Source organism: Sturnira hondurensis, unplaced genomic scaffold (genome assembly GCF_014824575.4).
Source record: "Sturnira hondurensis isolate 20B ecotype Veracruz unplaced genomic scaffold, ASM1482457v3 Scaffold0005252, whole genome shotgun sequence".
NCBI lineage: Eukaryota > Metazoa > Chordata > Mammalia > Chiroptera > Phyllostomidae > Sturnira > Sturnira hondurensis.
The window spans coordinates 1903588-1929641 of NW_028077883.1; the positions used below are offsets into that span (position 1 = coordinate 1903588).

At 37.2% G+C, this 26054-nt stretch overlaps 1 protein-coding gene across 8 annotated transcripts in view; it reads right to left on the minus strand.

Moving 5' to 3' along the window:
- PHF14 (PHD finger protein 14) overlaps window positions 1-14557 on the minus strand; it is a 188180-nt gene extending 173623 nt beyond the window's left edge. For all 8 annotated transcript variants that reach the window (XM_037046387.1, XM_037046385.1, XM_037046389.1 and 5 more), the window contains exons 1-3: window positions 14391-14557; window positions 13793-13903; window positions 4560-5359 (exon numbers count right to left, since the gene is read on the minus strand). In XM_037046387.1, coding sequence (XP_036902282.1) covers window positions 4560-5359; window positions 13793-13903; window position 14391 — 912 coding nt within the window. In that variant the 5' untranslated portion in view covers window positions 14392-14557. The remainder of the gene's footprint in view (window positions 1-4559; window positions 5360-13792; window positions 13904-14390) is intronic.
- Window positions 14558-26054: the final 11497 nt, after the last annotated feature.

The window sequence follows — 26054 nt, forward strand, 5'->3', positions numbered from 1 at the left end:
TGCTAAGAAACAAAAAAACTAGTCTAAGTAGCTAAATTATATCTGCACAAACTTCTATACATATGAGCATTTAGAGGCAGAGAAAACAAATTTTAATGGGCATCTCTGGCCCTCTGCTCCCCATCAATAGAAACTCTTACTAGAAATGTAAGACTACCCAATACAATGGCTGACAGGCTAGGCTTCAGTGGGAAAACCTAAATAACACATCCTCTTAAAAAATTATGCTCCAAGTGTCTTCAATAGATCAAACATGGGTTTAATCATCCTTATAATCAGAGTATAAAAGCCAATTTAGTATCAATTTTTATTAGCACATTTCTAAAGCTGTATATTATATTCTAAGTTTCTGGAGAAAATAGTTAAGATAGCATTTCACTACAACATATTAATGGAAAATAGTACTTTTACTTAAAAATAGAAATTGGGAAAGTTGTTTTCGAATGGTTCAAGAGTTTACTGACTAGACTATAACTTTTAATATTATGGACTGACTTAAAGGAATCTATTGGTGATGGTAAGAATAAATGGGATACTACAGTAAATGAATTATAGTAAATAATCTCACTTTTCCCTGGGGACTTAAAATAGATACCCAAAATTATATTATTGGCCAACAGTCTCATGTCTCAAGGTTCCAAAGCATGTTTAGTGCTCACTTATGTGTGCATGCTACCTGATGATAAATACTGTACACAGCAGGAGACACTCTAAGTGTGTTTTAATAGAAATTCCAGCATACTTCATGTAAAACCAGAATTAAAGAAATCTATTGACCTGCAGAAGAGAAAAAAAATTAGTAGAGCAAGAAGTTTGACCCATAGTTATTCCTCTATGTTTTTAGAGAAGGTAAAATTCTTAAGAATCTCAAGTAATTTTTGTACAGTGTTATAAATTGATTCTTTTAAGACTTAAGAGAAATTTGTTTTATTTTGAAATATGTAAAGGCAATCGATTAGTAAGAAGCCCTAAACACAGTGGCTATTTATAAATTTCTGCCAAATCTGTACATTTTAATTAGCAGATCAGATGATAACTACCATTTCTTCACAAGGCAAGACACTGATATCCAGTTAATATAACTGAGTCTTCTATTAAAAAAAAACAAACAAACTTCCAACCAAAAATCCCTACTGTAATGACTTTTTGTCATATATTAACTCAAAACTTAAGTCCTGAAAAATGAGAACCAGTCTCTGAAAATACTACACAGCCCTCCCCAAAAAATCTGCTTCAGGAAACTAAAATGTAAGATAACCTTAGTGAATCTCAAAGTTTCGAGATAAAAGTTTGAAAAGACACATAACCATATTCTGAGGGGATTGTTCATAATGCGCCAAATTCAAAAATGCCATAATACCATTGACAAAGGCAAGTGTCCATATGCAAAAAATGCCCAATTCAGAACAGTTCTCAAGATGTGGTCTGAGAACTCCCCTTTAGGGAGGTCTACAAAGTAAAGGCGATTTTCATAATACTAAGGTTATCTGCCCTTTTCACTCTTTGTCATGGGTATAAGGTAAAGTTTTTCACAAGCTACACGACATGGGATGGCATTATTGATCCTACAACTTCTGTGCCTCTATACATCTAATTTTTTGAAGTTTCAGAGTTTTAATTGGAAATGGTAAATATTGATATATAGCTACAAAAATAACTGGGATCTCTCAGTAATTTCTTTAAGCCTCACTTGAAGATATGTTTATTGATTTTGACAGAGATAAAGAGAAAGAGAAACATGGATTGGCTGCCTCCCATATATGTCCCAAGTGGGGATTAAACCCGTAACCTAGGTATGTGCCCTGAACAGGAATTGAACCTGCAACTGTTTTGGTGCATGGGATGATGCTCTAACCAACTGAGCCACCTTATCAGGGCCGGATCCTTAATAATTTTTAAAAGTGTAAAGATGTCCTGAGACCAAAATGTTTGAGGACCCTTGCTTTAGAGTATTTTTAAGGTCTATAGCATAGATGGGTATGTTAAGGACATTAAGAGCTAATAGTTATAAAAGGCCCCTGCTCAAAATAAAAAATCAAATTCTCCTAAGAAACTTCAAAATTATGAAAGTTCCTGGGCATCATTTTCATGACATCTAACATCCTTTCCCTACAAAGTACCTGACATAGCAGCCAAGGGAAAAAAAATGTACCTGCTTATAAACTAAATATAATTCTATTATGTACTGCTAAAGCCACATTTTTCCTATCTCCACTACAAAATAGTATTTGAAAACTTAAAGGAAAAGCAAAGAAATATAATACTTCAAATATAATCACATATATACAGATTGACTAATGGACCCTTGGCAATGTATACCTACCTAAAATAGCCAGGAAGATACAACCATTAGTCCTAGGGCAACAAGGATTGCTTTTAGTCCTCTTACAAAGCTAAGATCATATGAATAGGAAATGTAAAAACATAAGATCATAATCTCAATTGATTCATTTATTAATTTAATATCTAATTTGTCAAGTTGATTAATTTTTTATTAAAATTTAATATCTAATTTAACATTTAAATAGAACTACAACAAAAAATATTGAAGAATTACAATAATACAGTTGGAGGGAAAACAGTTATTGAGCTTTCAGGTATAATATTAATCAGGGAAAATTAACTTCCTATAAGTTCTTCACCATTTTCTACGTAGGGGAGAGCAAAAGAAAAATTAACATAAAATAATTCCTCCAGAAGAGGAATGAATTTAGCTAATTAAGAAGAAAGAAGTCACTTTTCCAAGGAATGCTCAGGAATCTCATTCCTTTGGGACTGTTCATCTAAATATATCAAACCCCATTATTTACTAGAGTCTCTTCTGATAGGAAAAACTAAACAGCACATGTGGCCTTTAAATGCATCATAAAAATAGTCTACAACCTCTTAAGCATTACATTATGCATTATAGATTATGAATAAATGGGTAATGTACAGATTTTATGTGGAAAATTTCTAAACATATGCAGGTTTTCCCCATACCTTACCATAAATCTGATCCCCACTGGCTCTATCATTAGCCACCCCACTTTGTGAATATCAGACTAATAAAAATGAAGCAAGGAAGTGATGCTGCCAAAGGTAAAATTATTCAGTAAATACAGATGTAATACTAAGTGCTATAAAATGAACTGGATACATGCCTAAAAATCAAATATGCACAATTGGATCTTCCATAGTTCTATTTCCATAAATTGGCATTGAAAATATGGAATGCCTGTGCTGTATCATTATAAATACTATATTATATTCCAAATGACATTTTCCTTAACCTACAGATAAGAATTAGGAGAGCAATAGAGGCAAGCAACACTCTTCACATGAAGGTGGGACAACTAGAAGTTAAAAAAATGTTTATAATCTAAAATATAAACTGTTGTTTCACCTCTACTAACATACAACCCCTCATAGACTGCTATAATTTAAGAAAATCACCAAATTTTTAAAAACTTAGTTAAGATGGATAATCACCACTATATAAAATTTATAAGCATAGGAAATGTAAAAAAAAAATAAAGCATAAAAGGAAAAATTTTCTACCACTTTAATCTATTGCAATGGTATGAGGAAAAGAAACAAAAAATAAGCGCTTGATAAAGTGAAAAAGTGTATTTTCATGACTATAAACATGCTAACAAAATGACAATTATTCATGACTATAAACATGCTAACAAAATGACAGACTTAATTATTCTACTTCTACATGTGATGTAACAGATATATCTACATGTGAGAAGACAACTCAATCTTTCTTTTGAAGAACAAATACATAAACACACAGACAAAGAGACACAGATGTGTTTGGCTGAAGAGTCTTGAATGTTGCATCTCGGGCCCAATGGATAAACCTAACTTTCAATAGTAGAACTTCAAGTGGAAGAAGTGAGTCATTACTGTAGTTTTATGACAGAAATGTTTGCTTTATGACAGAAATGTTTGTTTTCATTTCTTTGTGGAGAGAACTTATTTACGAAATACATGTAAACATATAGTTGCACTTACTCCAATGCATCTAAAGCAAAGATTTGGTGACTATTCAGATGATGGTGCTACAACTGGTGAAGTAATTAACCTTGAAAATGAATCTCTAAAAGTCTGAGACCATCGTTAAGCTGTTTGTTGCCCTGCTCTAAAGTATTCTAAAAGTCTCACCTTTTATGTGGATATGACTATAACTAAGTTGAAAGAGAAGTGACCTTTCTCATAATCCAGTTAGCACCATTTGGCAGTCCTATGAACAAATGGGGTAAGAGAATAGAATGGGGAAAGAAAACCCCTACCATTTCCCAAGTCTATGAATATAATATTCCTCTAAATATATAGACTGTGAGCTCCTTGAGAACGATGATTGTGAACTCCTTGAGAACGGTGACAAACAGTAGGTACTCAATAAAGGCTGGTTGGTCAAATGAATAAGTGCTACAGTTAGGGTGCTCATTCACTCCCACAACGTCTATAAATAGGATTTCAAGGAAGCCACTCAATATAATTAGTAGAATGGTTTAGAGAATTCCCTTTTCCCCAGACAGACAGATATCATAAAAATTGGGTTGATCTACCTCATTACTCTTGCTTTGAGATAATGTCAGGCTATCATTGGTCAGTTCCTCATCATCAGCACTGTTTCTGCTAAGAACTTTACTCTTCTTTTTCTTGCAACCCCCTTCACTGGCAGGACTGCTATGATCTTCATCATTGCCTTCATCATTCTCATCCTCATCACTCCCACTTCCCTCATCTTCATCATCCTCATTGTCCCCATCACTTCCTTCTTTCTGAGATGCAGATCTTCCCTTTCTCTTTACTACGGTAGGTCGCCAGTCATTGTCGTCTTCACTATCATAGTCATCCATGTCATTCAGTTCTTCCATGGATACAAAATCCAAAAGGGGTCGATTTCGACGAAGGTTCCACTTTTTTGGCTCACTGACTTGTTCCTCTGTAGCTGCTGTTGTACTGGGGACAGAGGGAGATGTGTTAACAGCAGGAGGACTCGTGGCTGGTGAGGGGGCAGCAGCAGAAGCAGCCACATTATCAGATACTGTTGCTTTTTCTTTCTCCTTCTCTCTCTCCTTCTCTTTCTCTTTTTCTTTTTCTTTCTCCTTCTCTTTTTCCTTTTCTTTTTCCTTTTTCTTTCTAGGTCTTTCTCCATTTTCTTCTTCTTCCTTCTTTTCCATTTTAACTAACTGTTTTTCTGATGACAGTATTTCTTCCTCTGCAGAATTTTTAAGTTGTTCTTCTTTCACTTTAATGTCTTCATTCAGTTCTTCCTCTAAAACATTTTCTTCAGAATCACTACAGGAACCTTCTCCACTGTCCTTTGAGGGGTCTTCACTTCCATTACCACTCCCTTCAGAATCTGTTGAAAATATGAGAAAAAAAAACCACACATATGTATATACATACACACACACACACACAACGCTGACACAAATGAAACCACCAAAATCTGTGAGTAACTTGCAAAACAATATAAACGAATTTAAGTCAAAGGATGGTAGACATTACTAACCTGATTAAATAATAAATCAATGAAGTTGGTGTCATGGTTTTAGTTCAATATAGCACTAATGAAGATGAATATATGTAACTCTAAATTAAAATATGCTTTAAAAAGAGGAGCACTGTTTTAGCATAACACATGATATATCTGGTACCCTAGAGGCTTTTTTTAAAGTAAAAGTCATTCTTTTTAAATTGGGCACTTGATTTCGATTTTAATTCACTTATAATAGAATACACACCAAATTTTTCTTCCCTTGTATCTTCCTTTCACAAACTTTATGGACTTAAAAGCACTGACTCACAATCAGAACAAGAAAATCCTGACCCAAAAAACTTTACCATTTCATGCTTTACCCACCAAAATTAAACATGGATATTTATGTTGGTCCCGTTGTATCATAGCCCTAATATAGCAATCATTTTAGAAGCACCAAAGACACAGATGAGAAAAGACAATAGCAATGGCCCAGAAAATGGAAGTTGTAAAAGAAGTTATCGATCTTCCTGTTTGTTAGGATACTTATTAGGATATCAATAAAAGGGTCACCTAAACATTTTAAAATTCTAGGCAGTAACTGCTATATCCCCTAGATTGAAAACAATTAATGATTTTTTTAAAAACTGAGCCATCTGGGAAATGAGCATCCACAATAGTCACTAAAATAACAGGCTAAGGACATTACAGAGTTCACATAGGACTATAAGCCTTCTAGCAAGTTTCTTCCGTTCTTGCCTAGCACAGCCCAGGCCCTCTCAGCCCAGTGCTATTCAGTAACCTACTCATCTTTATGCCTAATCAAATAAATAAAAACCTAAAACTCTAGGGAGAGGGACAACGAGGAGGAGAAAAAAGAAGGAAGTGGGAAACACACCAGTCATAGTCAGGTCATGGTCAACACCAAGAGAAAAATCTGTAGGTGATGAATATTTTGTACCAATAACCAAGAAAAGGGTTATAATAAATGATTTTAAAAAGTCTATGATTCCATACTATTTTACTTTCTGTTAACCAGCCTTAGCCGGTATTATTAATTGGGCATTAAATATAAAAGAAAGTTGTCTACAATTAGTACCTGGTATTTAAATAGCTCAAATCCTTTACAAATGGCTGGCTTTAAAATATCCTGCTAGTTAAGGCACATTTTTTTTAAAAAAAGACTAAGATTTGGCAGATGTCAACTGATCTTATAAAATCAATGTCGCCCTGGCTGGTGTAACTCAGTGGATTGAGCGCGGGCCTGCGAACCACACGATCGCAGTTCGATTCCCAGTCAGGGCACATGCCTGAGTTGCAGGACAGTTCCCAGCAGGGGACACATGAGAGGCAACCACACACTGATGTTTCTCTCCCGCTCTTTCTCCTTCTCTTCTCCTCTCTCTAAAAATAAATAAATAAAAATGAAAAAATAAAATCATTGTCAATCTCTACATTATCATGCAGGTATCCATAGCTTATTCAGAACTGTTGTGAAAAAACACTCCCATCCTAAACAATCTTGCATAAATTTCTGCAGTAAAATGTACAAATATTTATAAGTATGACCAATTAACACTACAAATAAACTCCTATCACTACCAGTCAGGTTTTATCATCAAATAACCTTGTGCCAAACTTAGAAAACATATCTGGACTGGTTAGCTCCTTGGATTTCAGAAAGTGTGTGGGCCCACTGTCACTCACAAAAAGGTGACTTCAGTCCAATAGCCCTACAAATCATGAAGAATTTTTTCATCTTTTTAACACCACTCACAATTAAACCTAACAAGAAAAACTACCTCCGGTAAAAAAAATAATTTCTAGATATTTTTAGGTAAGGATCTATTAAACAATAAGTACAACTGACTAGTATAACTAACTAAACACTTCTAAGGCAAAAAAGAATCTCTGTGCACTGCGACTAAAGAAAAGAGAAACACCTTGCAAACAATGCCATAATTAAGAGAGCTGGGAGATGGAGAAAGGGTACTTTTCTTCCGGACTCATCTTCGAGAAGCCTTTTCAGAATTACCTCAGAAGTACTCCTAATTATTTCACCAGTAAAAACAGAATGATACAAAAGTAAGATTAACTGTAGCACAAATGTGGGTACCTGATCAAAACTGAGAGGAATCAATCCAACTGCGCTATCAGTACATCTTCCAAACATCAAGAATTTTTAAATTTTGTTTTGGTAGTTATTGCCAATACAAATCAATTAATGAGTTTTCAAAGTAGAGGGAAATTTCATTGTTTTTATTTTATAGTCATGCCCGAATAGAAAGCAAACCTTAAGATTTAAGTGCTTTACATTTGTTAACATATCATTAGAAAACTGTGAGATTCTTCCACAAATCTTAATCCTCATAGCTTACCCAACCCTTCCTTCTCCGAATATAACATACTAGACATACTCCACTCACAGGCATCAGGAATATGTCAAATTTTATTTTCCTTTGATCTCTGAAAAATAACTTCATCTAATCAGTCATCACTCCTTTTTGGTACAATACACACTTGAGGGATGGAGATAAAAATATTTAGTTACAAGCACAGCTCGGTAATAATGGCAGTGAGAAAGTAAGAGTCTTTGGCTATATATATTTTTGTAGGCTGCAAAGAAAAATTTCTTATCACTAAGAATGCAAACACAGACTCTCTGCCATATTCCAAATCTATCACTCTTACACCCTTAAAAGAAAAAAAAAAGAACAGGCTAGAGAAATAATTTAAATGCTTCAAATATAGCTAACCTTAGGCATGAGGACCAGTGAATTTTAAGTCTGTAAGAAAATTTTTTATACTAGAAAAAAAATTTTTTAATTGAATTCCTTACTTTCTATTCAAAGGGTAACCTTTCTCTCACACACTATATCAAAATCTCTCCAATCAATAGCTATTTCAACTTATAGAAAGTCAAAGAGTGTTTGTTATAGTTACAGAATTAAAAACCAGCCTTCAAGAATCCTTTCACAATATTTAATGCTTAATTTCTCTCCAAGATAAGTACCAAACAATAAAACCAAAAACAAAACAAAATCAAAAAATATATAACAGCATTATTTAAACCAGTTTTATGTTAGCTTTGCAATATAAAGAATCATCTTGGCTCATCAAATCTGATTATTCAATTATTCTGGTCATTGATGTAGCCCAACAGTGATTACTATTATAACTAGACACAATAGACAATAGACAGATCACCATGCTATTGGTTATTCAGTTACCATCGTGTGACCATTTCGACAAACCCTGCATAGCAGGGGTGTCAAATTCATTTTCAACAGGGGCCACATCAGCCTCGCAGTGGCCCTCAAAGGGCCGAATGTAATTTTAGGACTGTATACATGTAACTACGCCTTAACAGTTAAGAGGGAGCCTGGTGCTGCCTCAAGGTAGAAACAAGGCGGGTGTTGGGCCAGATAAAACAAGGTGGAGGGCCGGATTCAGCCCGAGGGCCTTCTGCCACCTGTGCTGTATAGCTTAGCTCTATTTTAAAAGCCAATTGGTCAATACAGCTCACCCTCTGGTTCCAACTTTGACAATTTTCTGCCACAGTGGACATTTGGCAGTGTCTGGAGATAATGGTTGCCACGAAAGGACAACGGTTGGGGAAAGACGCTAGGAAAGACGCTACCTAGCGTTTAGAAAGGAAAAAACAGGGATACTGAAGAACATCCTCCAATACACAGGACAAGTCTCCACAACAAAGAATTATCCAACATAAAATGTCAGTAGTGCTGAGATTAAGAAACCATGGTTTAGCAAATAAGGCCTCAATGGGACCTCATTCTACTCCCCTAGGCTCATCTCTTCTATTCTTTTGTTTAGTCATGATCTAAGATTAATAAACAACTTTTTCCAGTTTCTATACTTTTAACAATGTTTTCCCACCAAGATTTCATTTTCTACTTTAACTCTCATGTCCTCAATGAAATCTCCTAAAATCAATCCAATCTAAAGTGGCCTCAAATCCTTTGAAAGATGTTGAACTCTGTAAGGGATCAATCATGGTTTATAGCATCTACCCATTATTTCATCTAATTATTCCATTATCACTATTTCTTTGTGAATTCACCATAACATCCACAAGTGCCTTTAAGCAAAACTACAGTGAATACACATATCTCAATCCACTTAAAGTCAGATTAAGCACAAAATAATACCAAAGCAAAGTCTCGGCCTGAATCTTCCAGTTAAATTATTTCCTGACAATTTCACCTAATTAACCTAACTGACTAAAGACATAAAGTTAACCATCTTACTTTGGCCAGAGGGTTGGGGGACACAGCACTGCTATTTTGTCTTGTTTAGTAAAAGTACTACATGTACTTTTCTTCAAAAAGATGCCATTTATATAGTAGATTACTAAATGTAATCTATCCTAGCCCTAATCCTAGGTCCAAGTCTCAAATATAAACCACTTTAACCAGTCCAAACCATGAAATTCCCAATATTTGACAGTTTTACATCTTAAAAAATTGGTAATTTTCTATGGTTTCATCTAACATTGCCACACATGGTTTTTCTGATGTTTATCACCATAAACCTAACATACTAGTATCCCATTTTAGCACTTAGTAATTTTTAAATTTATTGACTCTTCTTAGTCAAAAGTGAGAAATTCAGTTCTACCTTCACATTAGAAATAAAAGATAATCTATTTTCAGTTCATAATTGTGTAATTATAGAGGCTTATAATTATTTTCAATTTTTATTTATTGATTTTAGAAAGAGAGGAAAGGAGAGACAGACAGAGACAGAGAGAGAGAGAAACATCGATTTGCTGTCCCACTTATTCATGCATTTATTTGTTGATTCTTCTATGTGCCCTGACCAGGGATCAAACCTGCACCCTTGGCGTATGGGGACAATGCTCCAACCAACTGAACCACCTGGCCAGGGCAAGGTTTATAATTATTAACTTGCCAATTTTTTGGCAGATAATTTTTGAGCAATATTCATCCTTTTCGATTTTACCATCTGAGGAATACATGAATAAAATTATGTTTACCTACAAGGGTCTTAAATATAACTTTTGTCTATAGAATTCTCTATACTTATTCTTAAAGCCCAACAGAAATGTGAAGTTTTGTGTCAAAATTTCAGATTTTGACACAAAAATTCAAAATTTCAAAAATTTCAAATTTTCAGAGGGCACCGGCGCCCTCTGCTCCAGGCAGCGTGGCCAACCCGACAGGCCTGGAGAGTTAATGTCCCCCGTTAAAACTATTAGGGAAAAAAAAAAAGAAAAGAAAGAAAAACTTTATTAGCCTGCACCAAAAGCAACAGGGAAACAAAAAAAGAATTTGCACAGTCCGAGGCCGATTGCTGAGACAATAGGGAAAGCAACGACCCGGATAAAGATCAGAAGAAACTGATGCACAGAATGCAGATAAAAATTGAAGCCAATCAAGCTAAGCACCTTATAACGTTAAGTTCTAAGGAAGTCAGTAGTTCATCCTGTAATTTCTAGAAATTGATTTGAATGAAGCTATGATCAACACATGGTTACCTAATATATTTCCACTTTCAATTTAATCTCCTATTCATAAGTAGGCTTGGGATTCTACAACGTGAACATGTTTGAAAACCAGTGATGAGTCCAATGTCTTATTTCATGTAAGAATCCACTATCTCAGGCACAGAAAGGATTCAAACAGGAATACACTGGTTACCTAGAATAAGCTGACATTTCAGCTACGTGAAGAAACACCAATGCACCTTAACCAAGAGCAGAAAATAACTTTCAATTTCTACTGACTATGAACTGCTTTAAAGAAAATCNTCTTAAAGCCCAACAGAAATGTGAAGTTTTGTGTCAAAATTTCAGATTTCAAAATAAAGATCAGAAGAAACTGATGCACAGAATGCAGATAAAAATTGAAGCCAATCAAGCTAAGCACTTTAACGTTAAGTTCTAAGGAAGTCAGTAGTTCATCCTATAATTTCTAGAAATTGATTTGAAAGAAGCTATGATCAACACATGGTTACCTAATATATTTCCACTTTCAATTTAATCTCCTATTCATAAGTAGGCTTGGGATTCTACAACGTTAACATGTTTGAAAACCAGTGATGAGTCCAATGTCTTATTTCATATAAGAATCCACTATCTCAGGCACAGAAAGGATTCAAACAGGAATACACTGGTTACCTAGAATAAGCTGACATTTCAGCTACGTGAAGAAACACCAATGCACCTTAACCAAGAGCAGAAAATAACTTTCAATTTCTACTGACTATGAACTGCTTTAAAGAAAATCATTTTCTACTGAACTTTCATTTACAATAACATCAAGAACTACACAGATAAATTCTGACTTGGGGTCACAAACTTAATAACCCCAGAGGCCAGTAAAGTAAATTACAAGTATAGCCAACTAGGTATTATGACAAGAGGGAACAGAAAGTTTATAGATTTTCAGTACCTTCATATTTTTCTAAATAAAATTATCCACTAACAAAACTCATCCTACCACTTACCACAAATAATAGATAATTCCCATCAACTCTGATTGAGATTTAACAAAGTCAAGAATCTCTATTTAGCTTGATACCATAAACTATTTTGAGAAAGTAGTTTGTACCATTAAACTGTGTTCAACTCTTGTAAAAGTGATACCTGTGAATGACTCCATCTCAACAAGCAATAAAAAAAAAATTACAAAATCAGAATTTATTGCCACAAAAATAATTATACAATACCTAAAAAAGTTAAGCTTTGGAGTTTTTCTTAGAAAGGTATTCAAGTAAGTCATAATTTCTGAGACTCAGCTATTTTTGTCACACTTTACAATTTGGATCATAATCAACCAAAACAACATAAAGAACATTCTTCTCTGCCACAGTTTCACCAAGAGAACTAAAGTACGTTTGGATTTTACACCTTGCCCTTCCCATTCTTTCTCTTCTTTGGAAGTACTAAGCGTCAGTGAATCAACTAAATGGAAGATAAAAAGAGCAGCAAAGGTTAAAAAAAGCAATCAAGATAAACATTTTGATCCTGGGAGTGACCTCAATTAGTCATCACAACATTTAAGTAGTTTCAGTTTGAGATTACATCCTATCTCTTTTTAGGATCTAAGTAGAGAAAAGACTGTAAATTTTGGAATCAAAAGATATGGATTAGACCTATTATGGCCTGAGTGACCTCATGCAAGTTCTTTAAACTCAGTTCCTCTGTCATATGTAAAATAACATCTCCTTCACTAAGTTACATTAAAAATTAAATGAGATTATAAAAACAAAAGTTCTCAGTAAATCACAAGTGAATTCTGATGGCTGGTGCTCTTAAATGTAATAATAAAAACACAACCTAACTTCATCCTTTCCTATCATCCCCGGGGTGGGGGTGGGGGGGGGGGTGGAGAAAGACAAAGGAAGGCAGACCAGCAAGGAGACAGATATGACTAAACATACAAAATTCTATGGAAGAATATTTTTAAACTGTTAAAGGGATAAAATTGGAAGGGCTTTCATTTCTCATTTTATTTAAATTTCCACTCAAAAGGGGCAGGATTATAAGCAATTTTTATTGTTCAAGTGCACCTTGGTATTCTTCATATAAAACATTTAACATAATTTGTGTCCATTTCTCAGATTCCTGCAATTAAAACTTTAGATGTATCTCTCTCTATATGAGTTACAGTGAACAGAAGATATGAAGTACACCATACTTTTACATATTTTCCAATTTTGTACGATGTGAATATATGATCTTTTTTAAAAAGCCCATGGTTTTTAAAAATCACAAAATATAGAGGAAGTATGCATGCTTTACATCTCAGAGATTTTTGAAAGGCCCAATCCACAAGGTCCAGCAGCTACTAGGAAGCACACCTTTTTTCCTCAGATCAGTTTTATTCTGGTAAGGGAGCTAATACACAAAAAGTAAAACTCCCCTGGAGAGTGCCAAGCGATCTGGAAAGAAAAGAACCCTGCTCACGAGCAGTTCAAGACTCACATTACTCTCAAGATATTACTCTACCCAGTGATATCTCTCCATTTCCCCTCCACCCAGGAAATAAGCATAACTATATTTTCAAGTAAAGAATAGAGAAAATGTTTTTGCATCTTTGGAAAAAGTCCTCTGCCAGCTCATTATCTAAGTATCAACAGAAACAGAGGTAACGATAGAACCTAGTGATAGAATCTCAGGGAAAAGTGGGAAATCAAATGGACAAAATAAGTAATATTTACGTGCTTTAAACTTTAAATTGGCATTTTAATCAACACCAATTCTTTTTAAAAAGTCTAAAAATAAACCCAACTCCAGAAATCTGAGAAAGGGAAGAGAGAATTATTTACCTGAGGCATCTCCAACTTTAAAATCACTGTCATCTGAACTATCATAATCGAGAGCTTCTAGCAGAGAAGCTGCCAAAGGCTTCACCTGCCTCCTCTTGGAGCTGCGATCCACTGTTAAAGAGGGGAAAAAATACAGCGTCATTCAAAATCACACCAAGCACAGGGGAGGGTTGTGGTGCTGAAGGAAGGTACAAAAGACCTCGTGCAGAGAATCTTTATCTAATTTACTTCTCAGCCAAAGGTGTTGGGGGAGGTTGGGGTGGGAACGCGGGCTCCTGAGTGCCGGGCCGCAAGGTGGGCAGCTCCAGCCACTAGGTGAAGCGAAGGCGAACCCAGGCTGGCCGAAATCGAAGCTGACCCTCTTGCACACCTTGTGATGTTTCGGTGACTTGCTCGTAACCCCTCATTTAGACACCGTGACAATCAACAGAAAGAAAACGCAAAGCCCAAGGAATAAAAGAAGCTGCAATCATTCCCGCGGACTATGAAGGGTAAGAGTCCACGGAGCGCCCCAACCCCCGCCCTGGTGTCCCACCGGCCCTGACTTCTAGAAGAGCTGAAACGGTTCTTTCTCCCCGCGGAGGCCTCCGACACTTACTAAGGAATCCGTGAGGTGGTCGTTTGGAGGAGAACTAGAGAGGCTGAGAGAGCCCAGGCAGCGCCGAGGTCGGGGACTGAGACCGCGGAAACAGATCGGAAAGATGCTACTTAAAATCGGCGGTGCCGCCGAGCGGACCGGGTCATCCCAGGTGCACCCTTGCAGTCCCCGCCCGCCCCCACCCCCCGGCCCGCCCCCCAGTCTTCGCGCAGCGGGCCCGGCCTCTCGCGCCCCCTTCCCACGGCGCTCCCAGGGCACCGGCGCCCTCTGCTCCAGGCAGCGTGGCCAACCCGACAGGCCTGGAGAGTTAATGTCCCCCGTTAAAACTGTTAGGGAGAAAAAGAAAAGAAAAGAAAGAAAAACTTTATTAGCCTGCACCAAAAGCAACAGGGAAACAAAAAAAGAATTTGCACAGTCCGAGGCCGATTGCTGAGACAATAGGGAAAGCAACGACCCGGATACAGCTCGGGAAGGAAGGAAGTGAAAACACGAGGCAGAGCAGCGCCCTAAGTGCAGCAGCCGCAGAGAGCGCCTGCGCCTAGGCTCGCAGCCGCTCTCTCTCTCTCCCAGAGAGCAACCGGACAGAGCCGAAAGGGAGCCGACAGCCAGCCGAGACTGAGCGGAGACCGAGCCGAGCGGAGCCGACTAGTACCGGAAAAAACAGAGAACCTTCCCAGGCACTGCGTGGCTCCGCCCACAAATCCCTGAGGCTCCACCTTCAGTCCAAATCTCGGGGGGAGGGGCGGAGGCGTGTAAGGTTTCTGGTTTTAAGTATACACTCAGAATACATTTTCCATAAAAGGACATTTGCTAACTTAAGTCACTGTCAAAAAAAAAAAAACCCTAAGTAATACCACCTCTTCCGCTGCTCTTTCCATAAATTGCATCCTTTAAAATATCTAGGTACCTGGGGATTTTTTAAATTCTGGAAGCGGGTAATGTGAGAATAGCATTAGACCTTGTCTGATGGCTGCTTAGATAAATACAACTCTAACAGAGGGAAAATCATTCATTTAATTATATTAACTATTGTTTCAATGATTGTAATGTGGACAGACATTTCCACATAAATAAAATATACATAGTAGTTTTAGATACTATGAGAAAGAGATAATACACCTAGGGGAAAATATTCCATTTTACAAATATATTGTGCATTAACTGAAGATGGGTGTCCACAGGAATGTGAAATAGTGTCTTGCATCCACTCAGACAACTTATTTATTGAAATGAGTTTTTAAGATCATAACAACAGGACAGTATGTACAACCAGACATGGCAGTCTTCAACAGATGGCCGGATGGTCGTTGTAGCTAATTCAATGCCAGTAGGAATTTCCAGTTTGGGGTGCAGTGAAGAATGAAACTTTATTCAGTGCATACAACTCAATCGTGATATAGTGTGGCAGTGGAACAACTCAACAGTATACAGCTCAACTATGAAGCAGCTGGGAGGCAACACCTGGGACCAGACCCCTCTCTGTTCCTGGTCTGCTTCCCTCTCCTCCAGTGAGACATCTTTGGTGTTTCAGCTTGAGCCAGGGAAACAGTCTTTAGTCTTTCCTGGAAAGGGGAAAGTGCACTTTTGGAGCCAGAGGGGAGCTGACCTCTATAGACAGAAGTCTTGCCGCTTCAGCTTTTGCAGGTGAGGACTCCAAATCTCCCCAGTTTAATTGGTCCAAAAATCACTATCCTAATTTGTCAAAATAGAGCTTCTCTGATTGCTCAGTGAAGATTCTGATGGTGATATAGCTGTGCAGCACTGATAGGATGAGGAAAACTTCAGTCCTAGTAACTGAAATACTATTCCAGGAACTTCTTTGTAAAGTCTGGCTCATATGGCAGGAACACAGTGCAGGGAGGCAATTCAGTGCAGGCTTCTCCCTGAAGTGTGGTTTGCGTGAGACCCCTATGTAGAATGGATGTTTGACTCTGCCTTCAAATCTGAGTACAGTTAGCCACTGGGAGCCCTTTTTCTGTGGGTATCTTTTTTCTTAAGGGTTCGCACCTTCAATAGTTACAAACATCATGCTAATTCACATACAAGTTAGTTATTTTTAAAAGAAACACTAAGATGCTAGAATATAAGCAGTATTAATATTTTAAATGTTTATATATCAAGGATAGAGAAAGATTTGCATGAATCTAATTCAATTTGTTTATTTCAGAAGTATACATTTATAATAGACAATGTTCATAACTTGAGAAAATGCACTCTTACGAAAGACTTTAAATTAAATGTGTAGGAATCAAATCGTATAATGCAGTAATGGAGCTTAGTCTTTGGAATAGAGTAAATGGAAGAAACATGTTTAGTGCTTTTATAAACTAGAATTAAATTACATAACATTAAATTTGAAAAATATTGGGTTGGACAAAAAATTCATGTGGTTTTTTTCTGTAAAATGAAAAACACAGTTTTCATTTCCACCAATAATTTTTTGATTTGAATATTTTGAGTATGTTGGCTATCTCCTACACATTTAAATTGTTCTCAATTAATATCTCCATTTGATCACTCTCAACTTCAACCATGAAGCATCATCCCAACCATGGAACATCATCCAGACTAAAATCTCCAGCATGAAACTTACCAAAACCACTTTTGACACATTCAGTCAGTCACAGCACCTCCTCTATACACTGCACAAATCTTTGTTTGCATTTCAGTTGCATTTTTACCTTCCTTGAAATAATAAAATATAGTATGCCCAAAATGTTGCTTATTGTCTTCTATCTTCAATATTAAAATGGCTATACAAAAATTCACCAATTTTGTTAAGCTTTTTTAATGCACGCTGACATGACAGTTGTCATAATACAATGTAATAAAATTGTTTTGAATGAAGTTAAAGACAACTAAGCCTTACTAGAGCCATCTTACAGAAAAAACAAACAAACTGTTCTGGGGGGCCAACCCAATAGTATATGTGTATGCTGTACAGTTTGTGGGATGATTACCTAGAGGTTGGACTTTCTGCAAGACAGTTGTCTTTCCCTTTTCCAGAGTTTAGGGTGTATTTGGGGATACAAACAAGTCAATAAACAATTGCTGTATAATGTAGTAAGGGCAACCAGAGACAAAATTACACATGCATAGAAGAGAGAAGGCACTCAGGGAGAGCTTCCTGGAGAAACTTGTATTTAGATCCAGACATAAAGTGTCTGGACTGGCCTGGAGAAGGGAGAAAAGGAGACAAAGGTGTTCAAGACCAAGGAAAGGACTCACGCAAACTCCCAGGGCGAAGGGAGGGGGACTAGTCAGATTCCTCAAAAGCTGGACAACCTCTAATTCGCCCAGGACATCCCTCCATAACAGTACTCATACCAGTTATATTGCAACCTCATCTTTCTGTTTTCCTCCTCATCACTGCTAAAAGTGTAAACCCTTCCAATATCTCTGAACCTCTAGTCATCTGACCCACATTACCACCGCTACATGCCCCTTCACATCTTTCCATTGTGCAGTAGAAACTTCCATTCCAAAATTTTTTAAAAGCCTACTTAGTAAACCTGCCTTACAACGGAAACTGAATCTAAGATGTTTGGAGGTAAAGAGATGGGGTGCTTGGGGAAAGTAAAATAAGAGAAAGGAAAACGAAAATTGAATTGTTTCACCTGGTTTGAGGGAGAAGATGTAGATCCTGATTAACTTTTTTAAGCATCCGAAGAGTGCAAATCAGTCTGTTGTAAGTCTAAGGGTAATAGGTCTGCTTCAGAAAGGGTAATTGAACATCTGAATTACCTTTCTACCCTCCCCAAAATTCACTGAAATCACAAATATACAAATGGGAATAAAGCCATAAAACCATAGTACTGCTCTGGAGGAGTCTCACCAGCAAACTTTTGAGGGCTGTTGAAGAATTTTGACCATTATGGGGAAGGGCTCAAATTGCCAACAAAACTGGCCAAGAAACTAAGAATTTTATCCAAGTGAAATAGAAGAGTCACTGAATGAGTTTTTCCAATAAATTCTCCATATATCCTTCAGATGAAAGACAATGAGGCCTGTGGGAAGGGCAGATTTGGACAACAAGCTGGGTAAGTCATTAGAAGGAAAAGTCGCGTAGCAATCCTGTTTTCAAAGCAACTGAAAACAGCGCTTCTTCCCAGAATAAAAGTTCAAGTCCCATTCTATTACATAGTAAGTCTGACTCCAGAAATTTACCGGAATGAGCACCAGGTGGTTTACAGGAAATAGAGAGAGTGAGCCCAGTGATTATCAACGGTCATGAGAAATAGGAAGATCCAGCATACAAGCTACGCATAAACCAGAAAGGAGAGACTATTTACATGTGTCCTCCCTATGCTGCCAACCTTCTTTCCCCACACACAGCCAGCAGAGCAAGGGTGTCTATAAACAGAACTTGCGTTCATACCTGCCAAGTGAAAGGCCTTCTTTAGGCAAGGTATATAAATTCCGGCTACCAATACCACACAATCTATGTATACAGACCTATAGACAACCAACAATCATTAAATATTTTAGTAAAACTAACAACATGAGAGGAACTACAATTTTAAAAACCTTTAGAACAATTGTATGATTCAGATATATCAGGTGTCCTATGTACATCATGAGATTTAGAAGGTTTTTTTATAGTATTTTGATAGTTATCTTTTTTCTTTTCTTTTCATATTTTATTGATTATAGCAGTACAGTTGTCCTATTTCCCCCTTCATTCCCCTCCACCCTACACACCCCCTCCCCTACCTTTCCCTCCTTTAGTTTATGACCACATGTCTCAAGTTCTTTAGATTCTATATTTCCCCTACTATTCTTGCCCTCCCCCCTATCTATTTTCTACCTACTGTCAGCTGATTTCTCCAAAGAGACCTTACGGGCAAGAAGGGGCTGGAAAGAAGTATTCCAAGTCATGAAATCCAAAGACCTACAGCCAAGATTGCTTTATCCAGCAAAGCTTTCATTTAGAATGGAAGGACAGATAAAGTGCTTCTCAGACAAGGTCAAGTTCAAGGAGTTCATCATCGCCAATCTCTTATTATTTGAAATGTTAAAGGGACTTATCTAAGAAAAAGAAGATAAAAATATGAACAGTGAAAGGACAGCAAACTCACAGTTATTAACAACCACACCTAAAACAAAAGCAAACCAAGAGGACAGCTAGATCAGGAGCAGAACCATAGAAATGAAGATCACATGGAGGGTTAGCAACAGGGGAGTGGGAGGAGGAGAAGGGGGGAGGAGGCACAGAAAATAGCATAGATTTAGAAGGTTTTGAAAGGTAGACAGAGGCCTTCCCTTAGCTGCAGCAACCACAAGGAAAGCTGCATTGTAAATGAGAATAGAATCTACCTTCTGACTTCTACCTTCAGAGGTGTAAGGTCATGGTGGCGGAGCAGTTCTGGAAAAGGTCAGCAGCAGTAGTTGCTCTTGTTTTCTGACTTCTAGATCGCAGCTACATTATATGATCTTGAAACTAAAAGCCTCATTGTATTCCTGACCTTCATTCCTCTGGCTTTTCAAATGATTTCTCATGCACCAAATTTCGTTTCAGTGTGAACTACTTGGAATGGTTTCTGCTTCCTCTATTAATATCTTTTCTGATACAATATTTGGTACAGAAAGATGTTCATGAAATAATAAAACCTCGGGAATTTAAGTTTTTTTATTTGGCTTGGGGTTGTTCAAAAGACGGTGATAACTTTATTACCAGTGAAAAATAAGATATTGGCAGTCGAAGCCATACGAATGGTAAAATAGTTATTTATATTATCACAATTAATCACCTGGAATAGGTGCCTTTGGTAACAAGTGTTTGATAGAACATTAAGAAGGAAATGAAAGCTACTGAGCAGGGCTACAGCCAGCAGCCAGCTGGACAGCTGTCATTCGTGATCCCTAAGAAGAGATATTTTACAGAAAGTCCATGGATCTTTTGTTCTCACTATAATTAATATTTTCAGAGATATTCAGCAGAAAACAATATTGATGAAGTAAGACAAGGTTGAGCTGAAATTTCTGAACTTCAAGAGAATATGAAATGCTCTCATAGAGAAAAAAACACAGAATGTCTACAAAGGAAAAGAAATCAGGTTCAAATTAGAATTCCTAACTGCAACTTTGGATGGCCAGGAACTTGAAAATCATTTCAATGTTTTTAATAATGGGTTTATTGGTAATCACCCTTTTCATGTTCTGTAAAATATACTGACTACAGAAGTTTCTTCAAGAATTTAGGCAGCAAGAGTTTACTCTGGTATTACATGAGTAAAAACTTTTCCTATAAGAAAAGAATAATATTGGAAAAAAACAAGTTTTTCATATATATAATTCAAAAAAAATAAATGTACAAATGAGTATCATGAAAATATATTTTATCTAACATCGTCTTTACTGAGATATAATTTACATACCTTAAAACTCACCATTTCATGTTGTAAAATTTAATGGTTTTTAGTATATTCAAAATTTATACAACCACCACCACTATTTAATTTCAGAACATTTACATCATCACAGAAAGAACCCCTCCCCATACACATTAGCAGTAACTCCTCATGTTCTCTATTTCTAGTCCCTGACAATTGCTAATCTAATTTCTGCTATGGATTTAATATTCTAAACATTTCATATATATGGAATAAAAATGGTGTGGTCTTCATTTCTGCTTTCTTTTGGCTAGCATAGTGTTTTCATGGTTCATCCACATGGTACTATAGCTTGTTTTCAAGTTAACATGGTACTGTAAAATGTGATTCGTATCTGTTCTTCGTTGAGAAAAAAACAAAAGTGAGAAGTGAGTACCTCAATATGTGCTATAATAGCTGTTTATTAGACAATCTCTTAGACAAGTCAAGGTGTTTATCATGTTTCAGGGCATATTAATGGCAGTCTTAGGGGCTGAGTTTCACAAGGGGCAAGTCCTGAGAAAGCAAAGCAGATGGGCAGAGACACCATCAGTGGAGCAACATCATGAAGTGTCCAGTACCGTATGTTAGACGGACAAATAAGGTTGGTCAGAGACAGGAGGTTTCATGTCAACAACTCAAAAGGTGGAAAAGCTTTCAGAGAAACAAATATGCATAATGATACCTTCTGTTCTTTTTAATCCATCAGATCTTTAACGGACAAATGATAAGCAAACTTCCTAACATTGTTCTAAATCTATACAACTTAGTTTTCAAAAAGACATTTATTAGAAAATAGAACAGAGGAAAGTGAGAAATAAATAACTGTTTAGATAGAAGGATCATCAAGAAGAAAACGTCTTGCTAAGTACCGACAAGCCTCTCTTGAGGCCCCTCTATTAATACTCCCTTGGTGCCTATAAAGGTGGTCATTATCCTGAGTCTAACACTATTGTTAAATTGTGTGTAAATGGACTCACGCAGTATGTATTGTTTTGTTTCCAGCTTCTCTGACTATTTCTTTTCTTTTCTTTTCTTTTCTTTTTTTTGGTGAGGATCACCTATGTTGTTGTGTATATAGGTAGTTCATTTGCATTGTGGAGACACATGCTTGAATGTATCACAATTTATGTATTCATTTACATTTGATCAACATTTTGGCTCTTTCCAGTTCAAGGTTATTATAAGTAATGATTCTGTATGCATTCTCGTTCTTGTCTCTTGGTGTACATAAGCACACATTTCCTTTGGGTTTATATCTCAAAGTGAAATCACCTGATTGTAGTTAGTATTCAAATATTCAACCTTAGTGGAAAAAAATTCAACAGACTTTCAAAGTGTAGTACAAATTTATATTCTCACCAGCAATATACCAGTATGTAGGTGTCGCTTTCTTTTTCTTCTGTGTGATAGTTGAAGAGAGTCTTGAATCTTCAGTTGGATATCGTGCATCAGATTTGAAACAATCTTTGTTATTATTCCAAGTATTTGTTTATGCTCTAGTCTAGCAATTTTCAACATTTTTCATCTCATGGCACACAAGCTAATTATGAAAATTCTTCAGCACAGCAAAAAAATATTATATTTCTTACCGATCTGACCAAAATATATATAATTTTCATTCATTCACACCAGATGGCTATTATTTTGGCTTTTTTCATTATTTTATTTGACAGTCTAAGGGAAAAGAGGTTAATGTCCCTGACTAAAGAGTCAGGGGGTGCATGTTTTTAAAAATTCTGGTGGCACCCCAGTTGAAAATTGCTAAATCTCTGCTCTAGTCTTCTTGTCCTCTCCAGAACTTAACTTCATATCTATATTACTCTTTTATCTTGTATCTCCTGCACTGTCTCCATTTTGCTTCACAGTTCTTTGTTTTCATTGTTCTTGGCCACTTGTCATTTATTTTCCACTTGGTGAAAGGCATATGGTTACAGGGTGTCAGGAAAGCTTACATATGGCTTGGACAGTAAATTTCCTCTTTGGTGTTTTGTTGTTTTGATATAAAAGTACCTGCCCTGGCTAGTGTGGCTCAGTGGATTGAGTGCTGGCCTGAATACTGAAAGGTTGCCAGTTCAATTCCCAGTCAAGGCTACAGGCCAGGTCTCCAGTTGGGGGCATGCAAGAGGCAAGCAATCAACAATATATCTCTCATATATTGATGTTTTTCTTCCTCTCTTCCTCTCGCCTTCCCCTCTCTCTAAAATTAAATAAATAAAATCTTTAAAAGAACCCAACTGTTTCTGCTTGCTGCAGCCTGCCTAGTCTGTGGAGCAAGGTAAAGGGGAGGGTAGGGAAGAGAAGGGAAAGGTAAGGAAAAGGGGCTCAAAAGAGCCAGCACGTCTGGAAGTCAGGTAGCTGGTGGTGGTAACTCAGGATGGGGGTTTGGTGTTGGCTTTGATGGGGGGGCTGGCGAACAAACTGCTTTTTTCATGGCTTCTTCAGCCAGGTCATAGGTGATCATATTGCTGGAGGCCTGGGGAGATTTCAAGTGCTCTGGGTACTCCAACACTGTTGCCATGAATGGCAGAGTAACTTCCTCAAGAAGAAGCTCACCCACCACTAACCTAGTTAGGCCTTGGGGAGGCGGCGGGGGGGTGGGGGGTAGGTGTAGAGGATGTCTTCCCTAGGGTACTCAGCACTTTCACAGGAGTTCTTACTGGAACTGGAACACAGCCGGTGCTGGTAGTAGTCATGGGTGGCCAACGGAAAGTTACTGGAGGGGTAGAGGGGAAGGCTGCCATGGTCTTGCTTGTGTGCTGGTGGAAACCCTGGTGGTGACCCCTTAAAGGCCTTAGTACACAATCATGGGTGGAGGAGAAGGGGGTACCAGGTCTGGGAGCCCAGTTGCTTGGAGACTGCTTCTTTAATTTATCTATTTCCTCTTACATTTTACTGTAAATAGCAGGGAGAAATGAAACCTTATCTTCAGCACTTCACTTGGAAATCTTCTCAGCTAATATCCAAGTGCTATCATTTACCAGTTACACTTTATGTTCAATAACAAAACCCAATTCAGCCAGGTTATATTCCACTTATAACAAGGATCACCTCTCCTCCAGTGTCCCATAACATGTTTCTTATTTCTTTCTGTGATCTCACCAGAAGCACCTTTAATGTGGGGCACTAGTATCATATTGATTTAAAATTACTTGATTTTAAAACTATTCACAGAATTTCACTCCAAGATTGGCACTCTAAATTACTCAGATAATGCAGACTATGTTTTTCTGTTCAAAGACATTGAAGGGTGCAGTGACAAGTGCAGTGACAGTGACAAAAAATTTCATATTTCTAACAATGTTTTGTTCGTGACAAGTTCTCTATCTCTAAGATGATAGAAGCTTTCTCTTCCATGCTCCTCATTTCCATCTGAACTCTCGTCAGAACTGCCTTTCATGTCCATGTTTCTGGCAACTGTCTCTTCAAGGTAATCTGGATTTTTTCTATCATGTAGTTCAAAAGTCTTCCAACCTCTACCCATTACCCTATTCCAAAGACATTTCCCCAATTTTAGGTATTTGGTACAGCAGCAACTCACTTTGGGTACCAGAATCTGTATTAGCTTTCAAGGACTTCCATAAAAATCACTACAAATTGGGTGGCTTAAAACAATAGGAATTTATTTTCTCACAGTTCTGGAGGTCAGAAGTGTGAAAGCAAGGTATTGACAGGGCACGCGTCCCCCAAAGCTCTGCGGGAGAATCTTTTCCCGCCTCTTCCAGTTCCCAGTGCCTCCTGGGGTTCTTGAGCTTTTGGTAGCTTAACACCAGTTTCTGGTTCTTTATATGGCCTTCTTCCTGGTATGTTTCTTTGTCTGTGTGTTCTCTTCTCTTCTTTTGAGGACACCAGTCACTGGACTTAGATCCTACCCTAATCCAGTGTGACATTATCTTAACCAATAACCTCTACAATGACCCTATTTCCAAATTAGTTCAGGTTCTGAGACTCTGGGTGTTCACGAATTTTCAGTGCACACTATTAAACCCACTGCACCCTTCAATGTCTTTGAACAAAAAAACATAGTCTGAATTATCTGAGTAATCTAGAGTGTCAATCTTGGAGTGAAATTCCATGAATAGTTTTAAAATCAAGTAATTTTAAATCAATATGTTACTACTGCCCCACATTTTGAGGGATATGATATTTCTTTGGTAAATGGCTGTCATCAGTCTGGTCAGGATTAAAGAAAGTGTAAATTCATGTTAAATTTTAGTATTGAGGTTAATGCTTGCTTTGTAACGTGAACTTGGAATACTACTTTTTCAATGTTATGGAACAAATGTAAAAGTATAGGAATTATTTATACCTTGAAGTTTTGATAGATCTTATGAATTGAATGTTTGTATCCTGCAAAAATTTATACATTGAGCCCTAACCCCCAGTGTGATACTATTTGGACATGGGGCCTTTCAGAGGTAATTGGGTTTAGATGAGAGTGTTGTGGAGACCCTATAATTGGATTAATGTCCTTATAAGCAGTAGAGAGAAATCAGGTGAGGACACAGTGACAAGGCTTTTACCTGCAATCTAAGAGGAAGGTTCTCATCTCCTCATCAGGAAACAAATCTGAGGGCACCTTGATCTTGGACTGGCAAATGCTTTTTGTATCAATAGCTGTTAATAAAGAGCATCAAAAGTAGTTTGATTTAGGCACTCTCCCTCCCAGGAGCACACCCGCACTTTTCCTTTCTCCAGCCTCCCACCACGCCACCTAGGAGGACTGCCCTTACACTTATCTCTCCGAAGCTCCAGGGGACCTTTCTTTTGCCCCTGGAACTTGTTTTCCGAGGCAATATCTTTTATTGCTCATTTGTTCTTCCTGTGGTTTTCTAAATAAACTTAATTTTGTAGTTTGAGTCTTGACTCAGAATTCTTTCTTAGCCAGAACTCAAGTACTGAGATTGCTGAACCAAGGTTCCATCTGATCCCACCAGTGCAACACTGGGTACCATTCTCACTGCCAACAAATCTAGGTGAAGGTCACACGGGATCATATCATATTTTTTTTCAATTTTTCTATAGGCTTAAATTTTTAAAACAAAAACTAGAGGAAAACATAGAAATGAGATATAGACTTGAACAAAAGCATTATAGTAAGTTAATACCATAATAAAAATTATAAGTAAATCAACCTTTTTAAAAAAGTAGTTTTCTTTCTGTTGACTAGTAACATACTTTGACTGTCTTCCCTCAGGGATACATTCACTTTGCATCTGGCAGGGTCCTTGATCATTGCTTGATTCCACAGAAAATCATGATGGTCAGTTACATTCATGGTATCATGTTGACT